This window comes from Netta rufina (assembly GCF_964035555.1).
Source record: "Netta rufina genome assembly, chromosome: 1".
NCBI lineage: Eukaryota > Metazoa > Chordata > Aves > Anseriformes > Anatidae > Netta > Netta rufina.
The window spans coordinates 27,035,205-27,056,590 of NC_140123.1; the positions used below are offsets into that span (position 1 = coordinate 27,035,205).

At 38.1% G+C, this 21,386-nt stretch overlaps 1 protein-coding gene across 1 annotated transcript; it reads right to left on the reverse strand.

The window, feature by feature from the left end:
• Positions 1-189: 189 nt before the first annotated feature.
• On the reverse strand, positions 190-21,260 carry PROSER1 (proline and serine rich 1). Its single transcript, XM_084306074.1, has 13 exons — positions 20,866-21,260; positions 17,623-17,688; positions 16,803-16,871; positions 16,260-16,354; positions 14,502-14,595; positions 13,899-14,009; positions 13,099-13,182; positions 12,121-12,199; positions 9,576-9,671; positions 9,409-9,453; positions 5,363-7,127; positions 4,569-4,716; positions 190-3,188 (listed from the first exon to the last, which is right to left on the reverse strand). The coding sequence occupies exons 1-13, from the start codon at positions 20,908-20,910 to the stop codon at positions 3,066-3,068; spliced, it is 2,820 nt and encodes a 939-aa protein (XP_084162200.1). The 5' UTR covers positions 20,911-21,260; the 3' UTR covers positions 190-3,065.
• Between the last annotated feature and the right edge of the window lie 126 nt (positions 21,261-21,386).

Genomic DNA, 21,386 nt, shown 5'->3' on the forward strand with positions numbered 1-21,386 from the left:
AAGCTGCAATTAAAGTACCTGTAACAAATAGCAAAACCTGTAGTTGCAAACATAGTCCCAATATGTTCTCATGTTCTGAATGAAGGTTTTATTTCAAAGAATGTTTCACTACACCTTTGTAGTCTCTCAGCATGGCTGAAATACAGCAGTAAGAAGCAACCAAACAATCAAATCACAATTAGTCCAGACTTAAGTCACACAGCAACAGTCCTTTCCCAACATAATCTCAGTGTAAGATCTGGCACGGTTTGCCTCAGGAGCAGGCTTTTCCCTGGCTTTTTAAAATGGGGCTCAAGTAAGCATGAAAGAACTCAAAACAAATCATCCCCTTCAGAAATTCCAAGGTTGGGTCACAGGAGCTTGCTTCAAGCTGCAGTGCAGAACACTGACTTTATTCCTGAGGAGAAAAAATTAATAAAAGACAATTTTACATCAGGAAAGACTTTTAAAAAACTGAAACTTACCTTAATCCTAACCACTTGACAGTTCAATTTACAATATCCTGTTCAACATGGTTCAGTAAGATTCAGAGAGCCCATTCTAGAGAAAACACTGTCGATAGTTTAATGCTTCTTAACCAATTTATTCACTTGCCTGACATTGATGACAAGCTTCTCTCTATCATGACACCAGCTGTGCATGAAATTCTCTTTTCTTGGTAAAGGACATTTCCCAGCAGGTAGGCACCACTTATGAAGTACATTGTTTCGGGATAACATTTAATACAGTGGATAGTAACTACTTCTCACCTGACTGCATTTGGAGAAACAAGATCTCACCATCTCCTACATATCTTTGAGATGTCTAGGGTTCAGACAGAAAAAATCCACCACAAACACACAACCCATGACCATTCAATATATGTTTTCAGAAACAGACATACAAAGTGCTTACATTTGATAAAGCAGGGCATAATAGCTGATGTTTGGTACTTGTTTTAGAGAACAAGGTAAAGTGAGTTAAAGTTTTTTTTGATTGCTTGGTCAGGAAACTAGGACTCAAATCAGTGATCAAACTCAGCACCTTGGTAAAGTTACAAAATAAACACTAATATTATTATTTTCTCCTTCTCCAATTGATCTACAAATCTACAAAGAACAGCCTGTAAAAGGAATGAAGACCAGAGTACTGAAAGATGGTTGAATTTTTTTCTGCAGATTTCTTGAATCAAGAGGTAAGGCACTAACTTTAAAAGCAGTTCGAAGTGGAGAATCATTAGAAAGCAACAGCTTTCATGAAATAAAAAAATTGTGAAAAAGCAACATATTTCTAAGTTTAAAGTAATATGTTATTTTGATTATAAAAATGCAAGACTACCTCAATTGCTGACAAAGTATGTAGGACACTATTAAGTTTTCTATCTAAACACTTCATGGGGTATCTCTGTTACCACTCTTTAGGAAACCTATTTTATAATTCAGTATCTAATTCTCCATCATAAAAACCAGCATAAGTAATATCAAACATGAGGAAGTGTCTTAGCAAAAACAAATTTATTCATCTATTTTTTAAGCAAATAGGTAAATGGTCAGCAAAGCCTTTTTGCCATGACTGTAAACTTTTTATTTTAAAAAATTGTGTTAAAAACCAGTACAGGAATTTCCATTAATGTTCTAAAAAAGTTTGTTCACATCTTGAAAGAAAATACATTAGCAACATCTCCCAGCAGAATTCATCTTTAAAAAAGTAAAACTCTAGGTGCAGAGCTTTTCTACATTATAGTATCTTCTACGTTTTAATTTAACCACAAGATTGAATATCATTCATCTCTGTTATCTCTAAAACATGATCAGGAGTTTACCTTACATAGATGATATTCAATGATATTCAATGATGTGTTACACATTGCCACAGGTACTAGCATTATTAAAAGAGTGCACAACTGAATTTCACTAACAAAGCAAGACTTTTCTATATACTGCATCATTACCCTTCCTAACCAATACAGTTAATTTAGCTCTATGCCTTTAAAATCATGTACATTTTCCAAGGAAAAATACTAAAAAACCCATGGTCCAAATTCTGCTCCCACTTACATTCACAGGATAACTCATAAGCACCATCAGGTTGTGGTTTATAGCCAAAAAGCTAAGAGAGAACCAGTGGGTTTGTGAATATAAGGGAGAAAAGAACTTGACACATGTCTGTAAACATTCACAAAAGTCTGCAGTCAAAAGTGCCGGATAGGCAGCCTATCCGCAGTACAATTATTTCATTCACAGAGAGGTGTGGGGGTAGGGAAAATGTTACGGAACATTATTTTAGATGCAAATTAAAAGGCTTTTTATGGACTTTGGAAAGACATATTTCCAGCTAGCTAAACCATACTCCAGTAAAACGTAATCCACTTCTATCCAAATACAATACAGCACCATCTCCTAGATCTCCTGCTCAGATTCTGACAGAGTACTCAATTCAGCAGCAAGCCCATGACAATATCTCAAAGCATAAGAATACCCCCAAGCCCCTCTGATCTAGTCTCCCCTTAACATACTACTGATGCTAACAGGAGATCCTCACACATACAAATAAAAGATCTGAAGAACCATACACTGATCTTGATCTATGCACGCACGAGAGGCGTGCAGCTAGACTAAAGATCATCTACAGCTTTAAGTATCTAATTTCAGTCTAGATCTCATTCTATATTAACCACATATACCATACAAAACGTAACAGAAGAATAGGTGCTTATACACGCTATTATGTATACTTGTTCTCCCCATTCAGTTTGAAAGCCAATTGCTCTATTTACACATGCCTGTTTGAACGTTCTTGATCCTGTAAGAAGCCAAACATTCAATTTCTAAGATACAAGTAGAGTCAGGGATGCTCAGCAATTCACAGGATCAGACCCTGAATCAGTTAAATGCAATCACAAATTAGGTTTGACATCTGACGCAGTTGCCTGGAATCATTTTATCCTCACGTTTCCCCCTCTTTCCCCAATTCAGACCACAATCCCACTCAAGCAGAGTGCTCCCACTAAAGTGGAGTCAGCCTTCAAAGTGAATAGGATCAGGCTCTGTCAAGCAACCACTGCAGTCTTTAAAAATGTCTGATATTTATTGCCATCCACTCTGGGGCAGACTTGTCTGCAGTGAAAATGGTGTTCCTGGTGTTGATGGATAGTTAGCAAAACCTTCAGGCTGAGCTGTATAGTTCTCCAGAGCAGAAGCAGAGTGTGCCTTCAAGGAAGAGAAGAAGTTAGGAAACAGCACAGATAAAAACAAACAAAAAACTAAATCAAGCAAAATTTCAGGCACAATACCGGTCATACTCAAGCCAAAACAAAAAATACTTAAAGTTTAATCTGAAATATGCAAAGAGTGAAGATGAGCAATGCAGCTATATGCATGTGTTAAACTGCAGTGCAATTATTGCTCTGAAATACCAGAGTGAGAAAAGCAGTTGGATTAAGAGGAAATATGAAGAAGCATTATTGGCATTTGTTTTTCCGTGTAGGAAGCCGCAGCTGATCTGGAAGGCATAGCTTAATTAGAAGCTGTAGTATTTCACTGACTCTGAGCCTTCTTTATCTACATTGCTCAAGTGTTCACTTCAATGATTTTAACTTGTAAACAAGAAAAACATTTCCTCAATGCAATCTGCATACATAGATCTACACAGAATAATTTCTGGAGCTGGAAAAGCAACATGGCTGAGATTAAGTCATTTGCTTCTTTTGATCTATTTCCTCTGATATTCAAGAGGTATCTGACAGTATTCTGCATATTGAACAGTATTAGACACGTGCTCCATCTCAAAAATTCATGTGCCACAGAACAGAGAAATCATCAATTTGAGGCACTTAACTGTCTGTTCTAGTATTTTGTATAGAAGGACAAAAATTCTTCCAGAATCCTTATTCTGTACAGAAGCCTTTTTAAACAACAGATAAATTAAATGTCTACATTATCTAATACAAATGATGATAGCTTCAATTAACCTCTGTAGGCTGCTGACTGCAATGAGTTGTTTCATGGACAAGAGAGATGATGAAACTACATATTACCTACAGCCACCTCAAGCTTATATTATGGGGACTATATTTGTGGTAACTGTCAGGACAAAGGCACTACAACAGCAAACACAAATTCAATAAAATCTGACTGTGGATGTAGAGAGGTGCATAAGTAAAGACAAAGTGGTTTTCCAAAGTATTAAAATGTCAGACTGGAACTGAGCTCAGATTTTGCACCTACATGGTCAGCTCACTAGATTTAACATAAATCTATATAAAATTTTTACTCTCTTGCCTTTTCTTTTTTTTTTCTTTCACACCTCATTTCACAAAGTTTTTTTTGTTGTTGTTGTTGTTGTTTTTCTGAAAGAGTTTAATTACATTTATAACCTCCAAAAGCACTGTATATTGATTGGTCCCCCCAGACCTTCAGTAAAAACATTTATCTGAGTCATTCTTTTTCATCATCCTTGTAACTGGTTCTCAGACAGGTTAGAGGTTTTAAATCATTTACGTATTTAAACTAATCCCAAGAAGTTGACACTGAAATACACGTTCAAACAATTACTGGAAGGAAAATAGTATCAACAAATAGGCACATTACCTGTAGTAGTGCCGACTGTGCAGCCGCACTATGCTGCAATTCCTGTAAGGAAGATTGTGTGGCACTTTGGGGAAAGCCAGGGATACCAGGGAGAGATAAAAGACCAGGAAAAACTGCATTTCCCGGTGTCTGTAGTCCAGAAGTCAAACTGAAAGAAATCAAGATGTGGCTGTTACTAGGAATATCTGCATGACATTTTATCCTATCTTTCTCTCTGTATAAGTTTATGCCTATATTAATTTCTAAACCACATAAAGGCCAGAATTTCCAAACAGAAGCCCACTCTTTACCCGCCTACAAATTATTCATGCACACACAAACCAAGACCATCTGGAACACAATGTGCCTAAGAAGGGAACTCAGAAATTTTTGTATCTTGTCTGGGCCTACTATTCATACACAAAGAACATACACAAAACTCTGCTAAGTACTTCCTTAAAATATGGGAACATCTAGGAACATCGTCTGCCATTACCTGGACACGTCAATGGATGCCAACGTGGAATCCATTCACATAAAGGCCTAGGAGGTGCCAAGTATCCTCATCTGGGACACAAGACTACTCAGCACCTCGCTGGGTTAGACTGTGGTAACCAGAATGACCAAGAGCAACCTATTTAGTAGCTACTTTATTAGTTTCTAAAGACAGCTGGCAATGTACTGGTGAACTAAGTTTACAATTTAACTGTAATTACTAACTGTGACTGAAAATAATGTCTCTGCATAAAGTAAAACCACAGTTTTGCTCAAGAGAAAAAGAAATGGTTCTGACCTCCTTCAGAAACAAAACATACCCAGCCTGTGCAACAAGTGCAGAGTTGAAGTTTGAGCTAAAGGCCGAGGCAAACCCTGGCAGGACCGGAGCCGGAGATGGGGCTGTGGCAGCTGCCGGCAACGGTGCAACTGCTGCTACTGCAGAAGATGCCTGGAGGCCAGGGAAAGAAGGGAGAGCAGGAGTGACAGAGGGTGTGTTAGAGACAGGAAAACCAGGGAAGGATGGGTTTGATGATCCCAGAGGTCCCTGGGCAACAGAAAAAAGGGAAGGGACAGCACTGGACAAGTTAAGCGAAAAGGGTGGAGCGGAGACTGTTGCTGAGGCGGCGAGTCCTGAGAGTACGGCAGCTGTGGAGCTCACATGAGGGGCAGACACAGCTGAAGCAGTTGTAGACGGAGTAGCTAACAAAGACCCTGGGAGAGTGACGGGTGGTGTAAGTGCTGGATTACCAGTAAAAGCAAAGTTACTGGTTAGAGACGTGAAAGGAGGAAGTCCATTAAATACGGGGGCAATGGGAGCAGTGGAGCCATGGGGGGCGAGGGAAATGGAAGCCAGAGAACTGGAGTTGTTTAGAGGAGCACTCAAGGAGGAGAGACCTGACAGCGCTGGATTCAGGGAACTGGGTAAACTGACTGGCACTGAAGCTGCTGAGGTGTACACACGCCCAAGCGCTGACAGTCCTATAGTGCCATGAGAAGGGCCAGCTGAGTGAGAAGGACCTTTGAAGGCTGAGAGGGTAGGACTCATGGGTTCTGTTTTGACTAGAACCTGTGGAATACTTGTGGTAGCTGGGGCTGATGAGAGCTGCTGGTCAGGATTAGTAGGGCTCGTGCCATGCAAGAGGGAGGCTGATGAGCCACAGTTGACTGGCATAATCGATGGTGAAGTGGTCAAAGGTGACTGTGCAGGCAATGTTGGAGGAGTGGAACTAGAATTGGTCACAGATGGGGATGGAAGACCTGGAAAAATGGCCAGCCCGGGTGTGGAGGAACGCTGTGGGGTGGGGGTGGCTGATGGAGTATAACATTTGTTGACAGAGGAAGTGGGAGGGTCAGAGCTTTGATTAGCTAGAGCAGAAAGAGAGGCAAGCTCACTCGTCATAGCAGAAGGTAAAGCAGATGAATTGATTAATGAAGTGTCATTTGATGTCAGAAATCCTTTTAAGACAGACAAAATTGGGTTAGGCAGGCTAAGTGAACCAGGAATAGTGGTGGCAGGAGAATTAGCAACTGTAGAGGGAACAGGACTAGAAATCCCTTGGACATTGGGTGGCAAGGACAAAGGGAGACCAGCAAAAACTGATGACAATGGAGTGGGATTGTTAGCTGAAGCAACTGAAGAGGTTGCAGAGAAAGGGAGGCCAGCAAATGGTGCAGTAGCAGATGCAAAAGCTTCATTAGGTGCAGGCGTGGCACATGGTGTGGAAGAACCTTGTGGAGCTGGTGTAGCAGTGGGTATAGAAGCCAGCCCAGAGAAAACTGCAGGGATGGGTGTAGAGGTAGCACTGTGAACAGAGGTGACAGGAACACCAGGCAATGACAGGGATTTGATGACAGTCGGGGTTGGAGTGGATGGCTGAGATGTATGGATGGAAGAGGAGACCTGTCCTGGGAAAACAGGAAGGACAGGGGTAGACATGTTCATCCCAGAGATGAGTGGAGTTGCAGGTGCTAATGGATGGCTTATTGCCTTGACAGGTGATGGGGTAGGGACTGGAGTAGCAGCAGGTGTTGAAGGATTAGAACCATGAGGAGTAAAGAGCTGATTCGCTTGTGCAGAAAAAGCTGCAAAGAAACAAAACTGGTAAGAATACTTGAAACTGTCAGAAATGTTTGAAATCAACACAAAACACATTTTATACAGCATTTCAAATTATGATACACAGGCAATAGCTAACATATAACATCTATATATAAAAAAATCCACACTGGAAACGAAACGGTATGTACAAACACATCACACAAGCTGTACATGACGTATGCTACCACTTCTCTTTAGAGCACTTTGTGACATTCACCACCTCTTCATAATCTCATGCAAGACAGTTGAGATATTCACGTATACTCCATAAGAACAGTTAAGTGATACAGGTAAACACCCTCCCTCTGATTCCTAAAATCTAGCGTTACCCAAACCACATCTAACATTCCACTGGCGTCAGATCACCTGGGCTCCTCTGCATTCACTCTCACTGAAGGTCACAATTTCCTTCAGAACCACTTAATTCAATGTATCATGATTTCAGAGAAGTTTAGTCAACATCTGAAGAAAGCTGATTTCAGGTGCTGGTATTTTTCTTTCTTTCAAACCAGGTCATTCTCTTCACTGTGTTTAATACTACAGTATTAAACTAACATTGGCACTTGACCTTATCAACAAGTATTTCTGGAAGTCTGAAGCCAGGCGTCTATAATTGAGGCAAGCACCTGACACTAGGAGTATGGACTTAAATCAACCCTACAAAGCAAGTAAAAGAGACATCAGTCAAGCTGAAGGAAAACAGGGAGGCACACGGCTAACAGGGCTGTGGAGGTTTGGCAGAAAAAAATGCCTTTATGAACACTGGCACATCAAGAACCTGATATCTCCACATCTAGATCCTTGTGGAATATAAACGTGTTGATTAATCTCAAATAACCCTCATATTTTATTTACTTTTAAAATGGTCTAGCTTGCCAATGGTCTGCAAGCAGATCATCGATACAACCAGCCAAACTCAACACCCCTAAGTTTAAAATAGGCTAGATTTCTCTCCCATATAAGTTCTATGCATGCACAAAACTAAAAATTGAATATTTAAAATCCTGGACCTAAGTTAATACAACAAATTTTGTTATTTTGTTATGTATTTTATTTTTATTTTATATTCTATTTTATTATGTATCTTGAAACTCTAAAATGAGTAAGCTTGCAAACAAACCACTTCCTTGTATATAGTCTTTTCCAAAAACCTAGACCTAGATTGCTCTGATCTGGATTCTGTCTGTTCCTTCAAGTTTCCAAGTTGAATATTCTCCTAATGATCACAGTTTGTAATCCAGTCAGCAAAGATAATCACCAAAGAAACACAGCAGGAATAGAACTGTTACTGAATTTCTTTTCCTAAGAGATGCTTTTACTTCTTATACTGTACTGATTTACTTCTATAAACTACCTTGTAAATTCATGTACACTTAAAAGGTATATATGAATAAAGTGATTCTTTGAAATAGCAGCCTTCCTGTAGAACCATCCTTGGGCATAGGAGAAAAGACAAAATGTAACTTTTTTTTTCCCTCTGGAAATATTTACAGGAGCTAAACTTATCATGGTCATGCTATCTACTTTGAGTATTTGCTAATATGTCTGACTCAACATAGCAGATTCTTAGTTTATATTTGTCAAAGTTAACAAAGTTTTTATCAAACACTTTCTATAAGTAGCTCAACTTCCAATTTATTATTATTATTTGTATTATATCACCTCAATCCCCAATCTCCAGTACACTAAGTACCACATAAATACAGACCAAAAAAACGCACAATTCTCTTCTGAAAAAAGAATTGGAATTTAAAGTGTAAGACAAAATTGCAGGAGACATACTTGGATTTAACAGTTAAGACATTCTACATATGGATTTCAACAAACAAAGAACAAAGAATCTCTCTTCTGTATTCCTAGTCTTCCATTGCAACTAATATATGAAATTAAAAAGTGTATAGATTTTCAAATAGATGTCTGAGGTTTTTAACAACTGTAAAAAATACTAACGAAGTGTTTCAGTGCACTACGTTGCAAAGCATATCTTGATTTATTTTTTTGCATTTCTTACATAGATATATAGATACTTAAGAATATAGAACTTAATGAGCTAACACAAAAGGCCAGATTTTAACTTTTTAATACTTTTAAGTGTAAAATGCCTGAAACGAATTTTTATCAGTTTTCAAGAGATTTTCTTGCAACAGCAATTAAATACATAGATTGTTATGGAAATCCTACTAAACAAATAAGTTATTTACATTTTCAGAATAATTAGTGGAGTTACAAACAACACAATAAGCCCCCTGCAGATTTGCAATTTACCTTGATTTTGGGAAGGTTTTGCCTGGCTGGAAAGGTCCTCATTTTCTAAACAGAGAACAACAGCTAATTATTTAAAAGCAAATGGAACTCAAGCAGTGAATGATCCAGTCAGAACAAGGAAGGAGGAGAAAATATCATGAACATTTTTAAAACTATGCATGCTTTACCTGCTACCACTTGATTAGCAGTATATGGTGGAGGAGCTGGTAAGCCTGGAGCTATGACATTAGCCATTGGAACTAAGCCAGCATTGTTGTAAGCACCTAAAAGAAGAAATGCAACATACACCTTAATTGCCAGAAGAACACGCATAAGAATGACCTAGGAAATGTCTTCCCTTGGAAAGAACATTTTCAAGATTATAAGACATTACTTCACCAAAAAGCCAGTTGTTAATCATCCAGGCTGCTGCCAATGTCTGCCTGAGTGACATGCACTGTGATCCAAATTTTACTAAGGGCAGTTCTCTCATCATTTTTTACAACAGAACCAAGCAGAAGTAGAAATTAAAATTTTGCACCTTGAAAGAGCCTGAAAAAGACAGGTTTCAATTGCTTTCACTTCCATGTAGCCTGAAAAACTTAAAGGGGAGTAAAGAATCAGAGTATCTGCAGCATCATTTGTTCTTTTTCTATTCCTAACTTAAAGGCTGTTGCAGCTCTTCTTTTAATATTAAAGCCTTTACAAACAAAAGAGCCAAACATACCAATGATCATGCTCAGCCCTCCCATCACTAGTGAGAAAATTCAGAGAATGATGTCACATCTCTGTACAAATAAAATTCTTAATCAACCACTCTTCAATATTTATTTAAATGTGAAGAAATCAAAATGGGATAGCAGATGATTTTTATATAAAATGCTTATTGTACTTAACATGTCAAAAAAAACTTTCTTCCCCTCCTTATTCTTTGGAGCAACTTGAACTGCTGTTTGATAGCTATATCATACAGTTCTGATGAAGAGTATAAGAATTTAACTCACAGTAATATAAATACAATTCACAATGGTCCTGAATGACTATTTTAAGAGTAAAAAAAACCTCATGCTTCAAGAGTAAAAAAAAACTCATGCTTCATTGGAAAAGGCACCACTTGAAAAATACTCCAAGTGTGGTAATTTAACATAAAAAAACCCTTTCTGATTTCACAGTTTCATAGAAGTTCTTCTTAATGTTATGATTTCTTGCAGGACAACTCATGATCCAAAATCAGAGAAGTAACTAATAATCACTGTGTCATGGAGGAAGCAGATATTATACCATAACATGTAAGAGGCAGAAAATAAAACATCATTCCAACTTTTCTACCCATTGCTTGAATGAGATTCAATAATTTCAGGTCAGTAACTGCAATCTCATTAAAAACAATTTTATATACAGGTATGTATCATTAGCCGTCAGTTCCCTTGTCACAAGGGCTTTCTAAAACCATGCTGCAGTTTAGTAAGGCTCTGAAACCATAAAAAACTATTCTATATACTAAAATGTACTAGTATTTATGTCCAGTCACAGGCCAAATGTTGTGCCCTAACTGATTTTGCATAGGATTTATTTAATATAAATTTGAACTGGTCTGCAAGTTTACAGTACACTTTTTGGAGAGCAAGCCATTTCTAGGGCACAAGTCATCAGACTTTAGCTGCTAGTACTGCCCATTTTTCTGGACTGATATAAAGAGATTAGTAGACATTAAGTTGATTAGATGACTCACTTTTCAATATCCTTGCCAAATGGTCTATCACACTTTCTCATCAAATGCCTTAAAAACTCCCTGAAATTCCTAACACCAGTGAAAAGCAAGCTTGCAAACCAGAGCACTCTTCACTTTGTAGTACAGTATGTCAAGATCAGGAGAAGTTTTCAGCTGCTGCACAAAAAGACTTCTACCTGCCAATATAAGTACTCCAACCTCCTATTCCAAAGAAATATCAGTTTTATAGTACTGCAAGCAAAGTCTGTGTCACTTATTTGTGTCATTTGCTAGGAAGAGCACTTCGGCAGATTGAGTCCAGTTGTAGCTGAGACAAGTGCTACCAAGTGCCTTGCTACCACCACTAATGTCTTGAATTAAACAACTGATGCAGCAGAACATAGAGAGGAACTTACAAAGAAAGGCTCTATCTTGCCTGAGGCACAAGGATAGGAACAGTCAGGCAAAATGTAAAGTAGCAAGGGTAACTGCTATGTCCCTTCTGAGACTGAAATCTACATGCCTAAAATTTTCTTTTAGGAAACTGTATTCCATTGTGACAGGCAGCGAAGTGCTTTTCCTGAAGCTAACCCAGAAACAAATTACAGAAAGTTGCTACATCTTTCCACCCAACTCAGTGCTGTGCATGACCATATCCTAAGTTTGGCACGACAGCAACAAGTCAACAGACTTGCCAAGCCAAAATTCAAACCTCGGTCAAACATTAAAACAAAGACACAGCCCTAGTCTTGTCCAACACACATGCCTCCCATAAATGAATTACTCTGGCATCAAACAGGATTGGTATTCTGTCTTATGATGTTGATGTTCAAAAAATAATTAAATATATATTCCTCTTTTTGTCAACTCTGTATTCTTGACAGAGAGGTAGAAACCAGTACCCAGAGCATGCTTAGGGAGCACAAACCAATTTCAGAAATGGTCAGAAAACTGACACTGAATTACTTAAAAGGCAAATGTATGAAACAATAGTATCAACCTAAAACATATAGAAGCCTTACTTGGTGCAATAGTTGCATGTGGCCGACATGGTGGGATGGGGTATGGAACAGGCTTGTGTGGATTGTAGGTTGATGGAGCCTACACAAACAAAAAACAAACAGAAGAAGCAATAATGAATGCATTACCTGTTGTTTCACAGAAACCTAACATTAGATACTATTACAGGCAGCTGTTCTTCACAGTAAATATATTTATGATATCAAATTCCTTTGCAATATCCACAATGACAGCAAATATTTCATTATTTCTAAAGAGAATGAAACAAACATCACTTTAGATTTTAATGTAAAACTGAGCACAGGTGGGAAAGGAAACTCCTTCCTGTAGTCTTCACACTCTGCAGTCTTGGAACGATTTCCCATTTTAAAGATAAAGCAGATCTAAAACTAATGAATGTTGCCTTTAAAATAATACAGATCAGTGGGAAATATTTCATAATAAAAGTGTAAATAAAACATTAGAACAATACTTCCAAATAGCATTAGCTTCTTTGAAAGTTTGTCCTACATGCTTAAAAACTCTGAAATATAGATCAGAAAAAAGAACCTTCCCCTAAAGCACTGCCATAATTCACACTTCCAAGATGCATTTTTATGTTCATGTAGCAAAACCCCAGAGACTGTAACATAAAATTGTATATATTTGTGCCTAAAGCTTCTAGTAGCTCATGACAGACTACTAAAATTGCTTTTAGTTTTCTCTTCTGCTACTGTAGCTTAAATTCTGCCTTTGAATGCATGCATGCTGTATCCACTAGAGAATCATATTCTCTGAAGAAATAATATAGAGTTTGATTCTTTTAAAGTTAAATACAAAAATTTTAGGTCATATTATCTTTATTATAAAAGCCCAGCTTTGTTTAAATTGCTGCTCTTCTTGAAACATTAACAGTATTGAAGATAAAAGCCTTATTAAATCCGCAGTCAGATTTTTTTTTTCTTAAAAGTTTCATTAATTCATTCATTTGTTACACATACTGGTTTGGATGGTCCAAGTATACGGGCTGCTATTCCCTTTCCTTCATTAGTACACTCTTCTGTGTCCTTTTTGATAGGAGTTCCCTGAAACAAGAGAAAATCATCTATTAGGTATTAATTTAGAAATAAATCTTGCTATAGAACTTCTGATATATTTGCCTTATTTCTAAACCAAATTGAGTTTTTGAATATTCTGAAAGTGACACTTAATAATGTCTCTTAGAAAAAATAAACTGTGTTCTATGCTTGTTAAATGTGAAGTGAGAGCATTCCAACAGCTTGGCGTGTAACATTGGGCTTTTCCTCTAAAGAGATGCATGGTAAACAAGTCCACGTTTCTGACATAATTAGAATTCTGAGTTTTGACCTCTGTACATGATAACTTACATTTCCATTTCTTGAAATGTTCACAGGAAATATTCAATTTGGCTGTTCAAGAACTACACTAAGATTATCAGTAGTAATGTAGTGACCGTATTAGGCCATCTTACTTACCTACCAGGAAGGCTCCTTATATCTCTTCTGATTCTGCCATATATTCCTATAGTTTATTTACAATGTTTTTCTTTATAAGAACAGCACCTTATTTATGCAGTAATCTTTATACAAAGCAGCACAGGAAAAATGCACTAGTAAAAATAATGCAAATACACTGTGAAAGTGTTATGGGGTACTATAATAAAAAACATTGCTTTCAATTCCACTCCTCCTTACATCTACACAAATCCTAGTTTGGTTATACTATAATGAATCCTAAATCAAGAATGCTGTGAAAAGCAAAGGCATAAGATTGTGCTTACTGGAAAAATTCCATTTATACGGCTTGGTTTGCCCTTGGGATAAGGGTTGCCAGGAATCATGCCACACGATGATATCATAGCATGGGGAGCCTTACAACCTGTTTTTGAAGCCTGCAAAACAATCAAGAAAGGTCATTATTTGCTATCAAGTTCAATGCTTTAAAGAAATATATTAATATTTCATGACATTTAGACTGCATAAATCAACCTACAGGGAACAACTCAAAGCTTTGCCTCTATCTGTCAGATCTTACCAAATAGTCCTTGTGAGGTTCTGCCAAAGTCCGCTTTGCTTTGAGTAACTCTACTCACCCCACCTCTGCTTGTACTGAACTTAGGGTTGAACACTTGGTCTTCTCTAAAACAAACTCAGACTGTTTTCTTAAGTATTGATTGTCTCTGAACCTATTTTCCATATTATTCTGATGTCTGACAAAAACTTCCCTTTTTTTTAAGCACGTATTTTGCAGCTTCTTCTTTTAGCCTGCTTTCCACCAGTTGTTCCCAGCAGTCCTCATGGGAAGTCTTCACCCCGCAATGACCATAAGGATGCAAACAATACCATATTTGACAGAATCAAGGAAACTAGAGTATCTGGACTACCTGCTCAAGAATTCTTCTGCACCTTTTCTTCTCTGACATATTAATTCTGAACAGATCTTCAATAAGGCGGTAATTCTGAGCATCAACAATGTTGCTACAAATAAAAACGATGACAAATGATTACTACCATTCCATATGCTTATCACAAATAATGTACTACTGAAAAGCCAGTATCCAACAATACATTAAAAAGCATAATTAGTTCAGGTCATAATGTTACTATTATTATTAAAGCAAAAAACTCAGGCTTAAGTATGGACTTTGTACCTCTAAGTGAAACATGGTATCAAAATTGCTGATGAATGTGGAACAATGGACAACAATGGCTGGACTTCATGGTAAAAATAGCTATGCTGACAAAATGGATTTTGCATCACAGCATTTTGTCAGAAAAATTTAATTACTACTAGCATACAATTCCCAGCACAGCAGAAAACCACCAGCTAATGAGTTCATCACTGTTTCTTACTACACTGGTAGGCAAACAAATTTTCATCGTATTTATTCCACAGTGAAAAAGATGGCAATTCTATCCACATTCTGCAGAGCTTGTGAAAGTCCTCAGATACCTCCAAAAACTACCCTTCCTTTCTTCTTGTTCCTCTCCCAAAAATAACACTAGACACTCCAAGAAGAACAACAAAATCTGCATGTACAGGAAGCCTAATGTCTGATTCCACCTGCCTTTTTCAAAACCCTGACCACAGCACCTTTACTGCTGTCAAATATCACACTCCCACCAAGCTACTGGAAACATAAAACAGCTGCTTAAAGGACAAATTATCAAAGGAGAAAAATATTAGAATAAACAGAATCAGCAGAATGTTGAAGAAAGCCAAGAAAAATACCTTATAGATGGTATTAAAATGTGATCGATCACACCAGCTGAAGTGTAACAACAGAAGAGCCTATGAGCTCCAATTCTATTTCAAGAAGCAGGACAGGTTAGTTTATTATGCCATCCTTTAGGATGCCCTGTTTTGCTTTCGTCTGAAGAGACTAGGAGCATTCATACAGATTCTCACAGCTCAACTCCAAAAATAAGGTCATGCCTATATCCTCAATCTATGGGTATCTATATCACAAATCTGTATCCCTCCAAATGTTTAAACCAGCACAGCATTCATATGCAAGGCAGACATACAAAATGCAAAAAAAAAAAAACAAAAAAAAAACAAAACGCACTACCACCACCAGAAACCAAACAGAAAAGTTCCAATATAAACATGTGTAAGAGGTAAATTTTTTGAGGCTGCTATGCATAGTTGGAAAAAAAAAAAAACACTTTCTATACAATCATACATTTAGAAAATCTATACATCTTTTACAGACATTAAATCAGTAAACAAAACGTGTCAATTTAAAAGTAGTATTTACTTAACTCATTTTTATATATGTAATACTTAGAGGACTTGCAAATGCAAAAGGGTAAATGCTCAGAGCGCTCTGGTCTCAAGCCTTTTACATTTCAGTGAGCAGAAATAGGCTTAATGCCCTCTTCATTTTCAAAAATATTTAAAGACCACTGCAAAGCAACACTTTTCTAGCAAACAGAAGAGGCGTGCACAAGACTCAGATGGAATTCTGCACCATGTCTGCTTCTATTTTTTCTTTTACAGCCCTATCAATAATGGATATGTGCTTTCCCTTAACTGGCCACAGTTCTTCATTCTAGAAGTATATTAAGTTTTACATACTCAAACGTTAGCAAAATACAATAAATACATCATAAGGAAATACAGCATGAGAGGTACTTACGAAGCTAAGATTTCAAGGGCGATAAGTTTATCTTTACTGAATGTGAAGCAGTTGAGAATATTAACCATTTTTGACGCGGGCACTGCCACTATTTTCTGACAAGCAAGCAAGAAAAAAAAAAGTGGATATAAAACAATGCACTACAATTACTTTAAAATAAAAATGACACTCAGTAACAGCTTTGTATCATGTATTTCAGCAAACAAATATTTATTTAATTTCTGTGAAGGAGATTATATGTGCTAAATCCTGTACAAGGAACCCTACAAAGCATTTGTCAAAAGCAGAGATATTAGGAAGGTTAACACTAGTTAGAGGGCTACATTATTCTTGTGTTACACAGGAAAGTCAAAGATACTTTAGTGAGAAAAAAATACCCTGGTTAAATGTATGAGATTTCATTTAAAAAAAAAAAAAAAAAAAAAAAAAGGAAACACTGAAGATTAAAGGGTAGACCTATCAGTTGCAAAAGCACACATCATAAATTTAAAATGAGATTAAAAGAGCAAACATGGTCCACAAAATGATTCCACTAGAACTTACATGTTGTAAAGCCTTTATTGCCTTGAGCTGTGGTTCAGCCCAAGAAAAGTATCTCAGTAATTCAACAACCTGCAACAGAAAAGCCATCAATTAATCTTTTATGTATATTCAAAAGTGATGCTAATAGATAGCATCAACATCATCTTTCCATTCTTGGAATACAGTGGTATACAGCTAAAAACACAAACCTATCTGTGATATTTGACTACCTCAGTGCCCATCAATATCTAATGTTCTTTTTATGTCCAAGTAGTCTCCTAAATAATCATCCTATGTCTTGAGATGATATGGAAGTATTTAAAATAGATACTTATTCCTCTTTATGTATTTCTATATATCTACAATTGCCACAGTATGAGAATAAAAAAAAAAGAAAAGCCTTTTGTAAAAGCTTATTAACATGCACTATGTCAAACAACATATTTACTAAACGTGGATAGAAAGCAAAGAATCAAGCAAGCAAACAAACAACAACAACAACAATAAAAAACAGATAGAACCAAAATAACAGCTGGGTACTTATTGTAATACACCAGTTTAGAAGATACATGCAAAATAATCCCAAATTCCATGATTAATTGCCCCAATTTTCCTCACACAAGAGGAGCTAAAATGCAATGGTTTTGCTAACATAAAATAACTTAGTATTACTTTTAGCAGATTAATGTTGATATAATAATTAGAAAATATATCTCCCTAGTTAATAAATAAAAAAGTGAGTATGATCAGCCTCAGTATGACCGAAGATGCAGTCTTTCTGTACCACTAAACACACAAAACCAACAGCTCCCATTAAATCCATGACAGTGTTGACTTTTACCTGTTCACTAGAGAAGTATCCATGAACATATTCAATAGCTTTTAATTTGTACTCAGTCAATACAGCCTAGAAGATAGAGGGGGGGAAACAAAAAAAGACAAAACACATCAGTAGCCCCTCAAAATTAAAATTATAGCACAATCATCTGTTAGATCAAACTATTAATCTAAAAAACATACCCAACCTTACAAAATGACCTTTGCATCAATTAACTGCAGTATTTCTAAGTGACACTATATTCCTCAGTGAATTAAAGGAACAATGAAAAGCAGAGACACCATTTAATTTTTCTGTTTTAAAAAATACTCGTTTGGGTTTAATTCATTTCACATTGTTTTTTTAGTTTAAAACTGAACTGAAAGAACATCATATGCATTCTTCCTTTTGCCACTATGGTTTACATCAACATTATGCTAAATACAGTTCATTATTCACTCAATCCCCTTGTATGTTCCTATAACATAATTAGCAGAGTGTCTTACTGCAGTGAATTTATGTAGAGACTGGGTAACAAGACTGGATGGACAGAATTAAGTATGCCAGAAATGTGATGTTGTCTTATCATTACCTTACCACAGTTCAAAATTGAACATGCAACCATTAAAACGAAGGAAGCAAGGCAGCTTAATGCAGTACTGGCCTCCACTTCTGACCTGGTGGTAAGACAGTTTTGTTGACAATCACGCAGGCCAGCAGCTGGGGTTGCCTCCCTCTCCTTGTGCTCCGCTCACTGGTACTCATGCAGCACGGGAAGACAGGACACCTTCTTCTCCGGTTTCCAAGCCCCCCATCTATCTCTAGCTCTTACGCTAAATATCCTGGTCATCTTCAGCTTCATCCACCCCCATTTCTCCTTTCCCCAACTGCATAGCATAGCCCTAAAACCGCCCCCCTACTCTTTCTGATTTTTGCCCCTTGCTCCTCCACACAGACAGAAATGAAGGTTTCCATTGCTGCAATCTGTCTGTAGGAGCACAGCTGTGCAGAAACACACTTGCACACTGATTGAGGCAAACCCCTCTACCTCATTAAGAGACCAAGACTACCAGAAACACTGAAGCCACAGGGGATTCACAGCCACTTCTACATCATCATTTTTAATTCTCTCCCATCCTTCTCTTCCCATATAAAGGGAAAAAAAAGAAAATAACATGTCATGTAACAGTTTCTTTACAAAAAGAAATGTCAGTCCTTAAATCAACAACAGAATAACATAACAAAAATAGCAAAAACAGAAAGCAGTGCTCCGAAAAGGATATTTTGTTAATAATCCTAAATATGTATGGGGAAAGATGGCACTAAGCTACACATTAAGACATTTGAATAATTCTTTCCTGCTAATTGTGGGGTGAAAATGAAATGTACCCACACTAATTACTTGTGAGCCAGTTAATAAATAAGGTTCTACTCCAGAGCTAGACTAAGTTTAAACAAAGAGCTACTAACAAAGATACAGATGTCACATTGATACAGCACAGCTAGTCTTAACAGTGCAGTGCTGATCCTTAGATGAACTGTAAATTTGGTTTACAGGAATACAGGCAGAGAGCATACAGGAAATATAATTGCCTGCAATCACATGTCAAAACCCCTTTTGTCTGAAGCATTTAGTAATCACAGAGCGTATTCTGAAGGGCTGCAATGCAGACATGATGTTTGAAACATTACTCATTCCCACCACCGATTCTCAGAAAAAGTACTTCACATGCAAGTTGCTCCTTGATTTTTTCCCCAAATTTTCCATAAAATATCTTAGACTAGGATGGAAGTCCACACCCTGAAACCTCTTAATCTGTCTTTTTTAGATGGTTACACAGCATACATATACATACCCCTAAACCCATCTGTTTTATTAAGGGGTGTTTGAGGCCCTACACAAAAAGCAAGTGCTGTGGTGCTAAGGAAGACCATCACTGGGGCTCTGTGCAGGGGTGGTTTGTACCTTGGTGCACCCCAAAAGGACACTACTCCCACCACAGTCACTGTGGCCCCGAGCACTGGCTGGACCAAACCTGTTTTCTGTAGCACCCCAGTGTCTGCAGGCAAACCCCCCCCCCCCAAAACAGCTCATGATAACAAACTCCCAGGACAAGCCCTTCCTTTCCTCACCACCACAGCTTTACCAGCACACTAGTGACATACATCACCCCTGCTTTAATGTTTCAGCTACAGCAAAACGCCTCACCGCAGGTTTGCACTTCCCACACAAGGCAGGAACCATCCTTTTATTTGTCTCTCAGTTCCTGAAGGGTCCAGACATTTTTTTCTACCTCCTTGTCCACTTCCAGCAGTTGGGGAACTGCCCTAAACACTGATCTCTAGTTTCTCTGTTAAAAGCAAGCCTCTGTGCAGAAAGAAGTGAGAGCATCTGTCAGATAACGGGAAGCCTGGGTTTCACAGAATCACAGAACCACCTAGGTTGGAAGAGACCTCCAAGATCACCTAGTCCAACCTCTGACCTAACACTAAGTCTTCCACTAAACCATATCCCTAAGCTCTACATCTAAACGTCTTTTAAAGACCTCCAGAGATGGTGACTCCACCACTTCCCTGGGCAGCCCATTCCAATGCCTAACGAGGCTTTGTTTGTGTCTCTGCTTCCCACATCAAGCAAATATTTTGCTCAGGGCATTTTTAACAGGTGATGTGCAAACAGAACCCATGAAGGGGACCAAAATCCAGGCCTCCACAACCTGGAGGAAGGCATGCACATGCTCCTGAGCAGGGGGAGATGGCAAAATGCATCTTGGTCATCAGCACTCTTATGTGTTTCATCTCCAAAATACATACAAAAAATAACTCACATTATAAGCCCACTTTTCCAGATGAACTAAGCAAATGCCCTCCCCTCACTTAAGAACTATTCGGTTAGTTTGACTTTTCATCCTGCTCTACCTTGAGAGAGAAAAAGTCATGATAAATTATTCCAATGTTTATTTCAGACAAGCATTTTTTCAAGTGCATCTGGTCCACGCTTTCAGCACTGAATTAACATCACGTCAGTTTTCTCAGAGAATAAAAGTATCTCAAACAGAGCAAGCACATCACAACAGCCATATGCTATTATATTTGATATACAATGACTAGGATATACCAATAACACAGAATTATAGTTTTTCAAACTGAAGTGCAATTTAACCTTTATTGGAGCCTCGAGTGATTATTAAAAAACACAAATGAACGTGGTGTGTTCATCATATTTTAGATGAAATGGTTAATCTGGCATGCAAAACGAAAAGTTACCTTTCTAATTTCATCCAGCACGGTCTCAAACGATTTCTTATCCATCTTTATTAGTTCATTCAATGCAGATATACGAAAAGGGTAGGGGAAAAAAAAAATACTCCAGGCCAAAGATTTTAACGAGAGGATATATAAAAATATATATAATTAGCTAAGATATATAGATTAGTTAAAAATTTATAGATTAGCTAAAAAACACCGAGAAGGACGGGCGGCCCGGGCTCTCCCCAGCCCCTGGGGCTAGCGCTGACGGCTCTGCACGGCGGCTGGCCGCGGGACAGACGGACAGGGACAGACGGGCGGCAGCGGGGCCATCCCGCTCGCCATGGCCCGGCACCGAGCTGAGGCGAGGCGCTGAGAAGCTCCGCTGCCCCGGTCCTGCCGCTCTGCTGGGCGCGCCGCTATGACGCCAAATCTGGGCACCGCTCGCCTGCCGCGGTGCCTGAGGAGAAGCAGCACCCCCGAGGCGGCCCCGCAGCTCTCCCGGCTCCTCAGAAACGCCGCACACAGCGCGGAGCCTT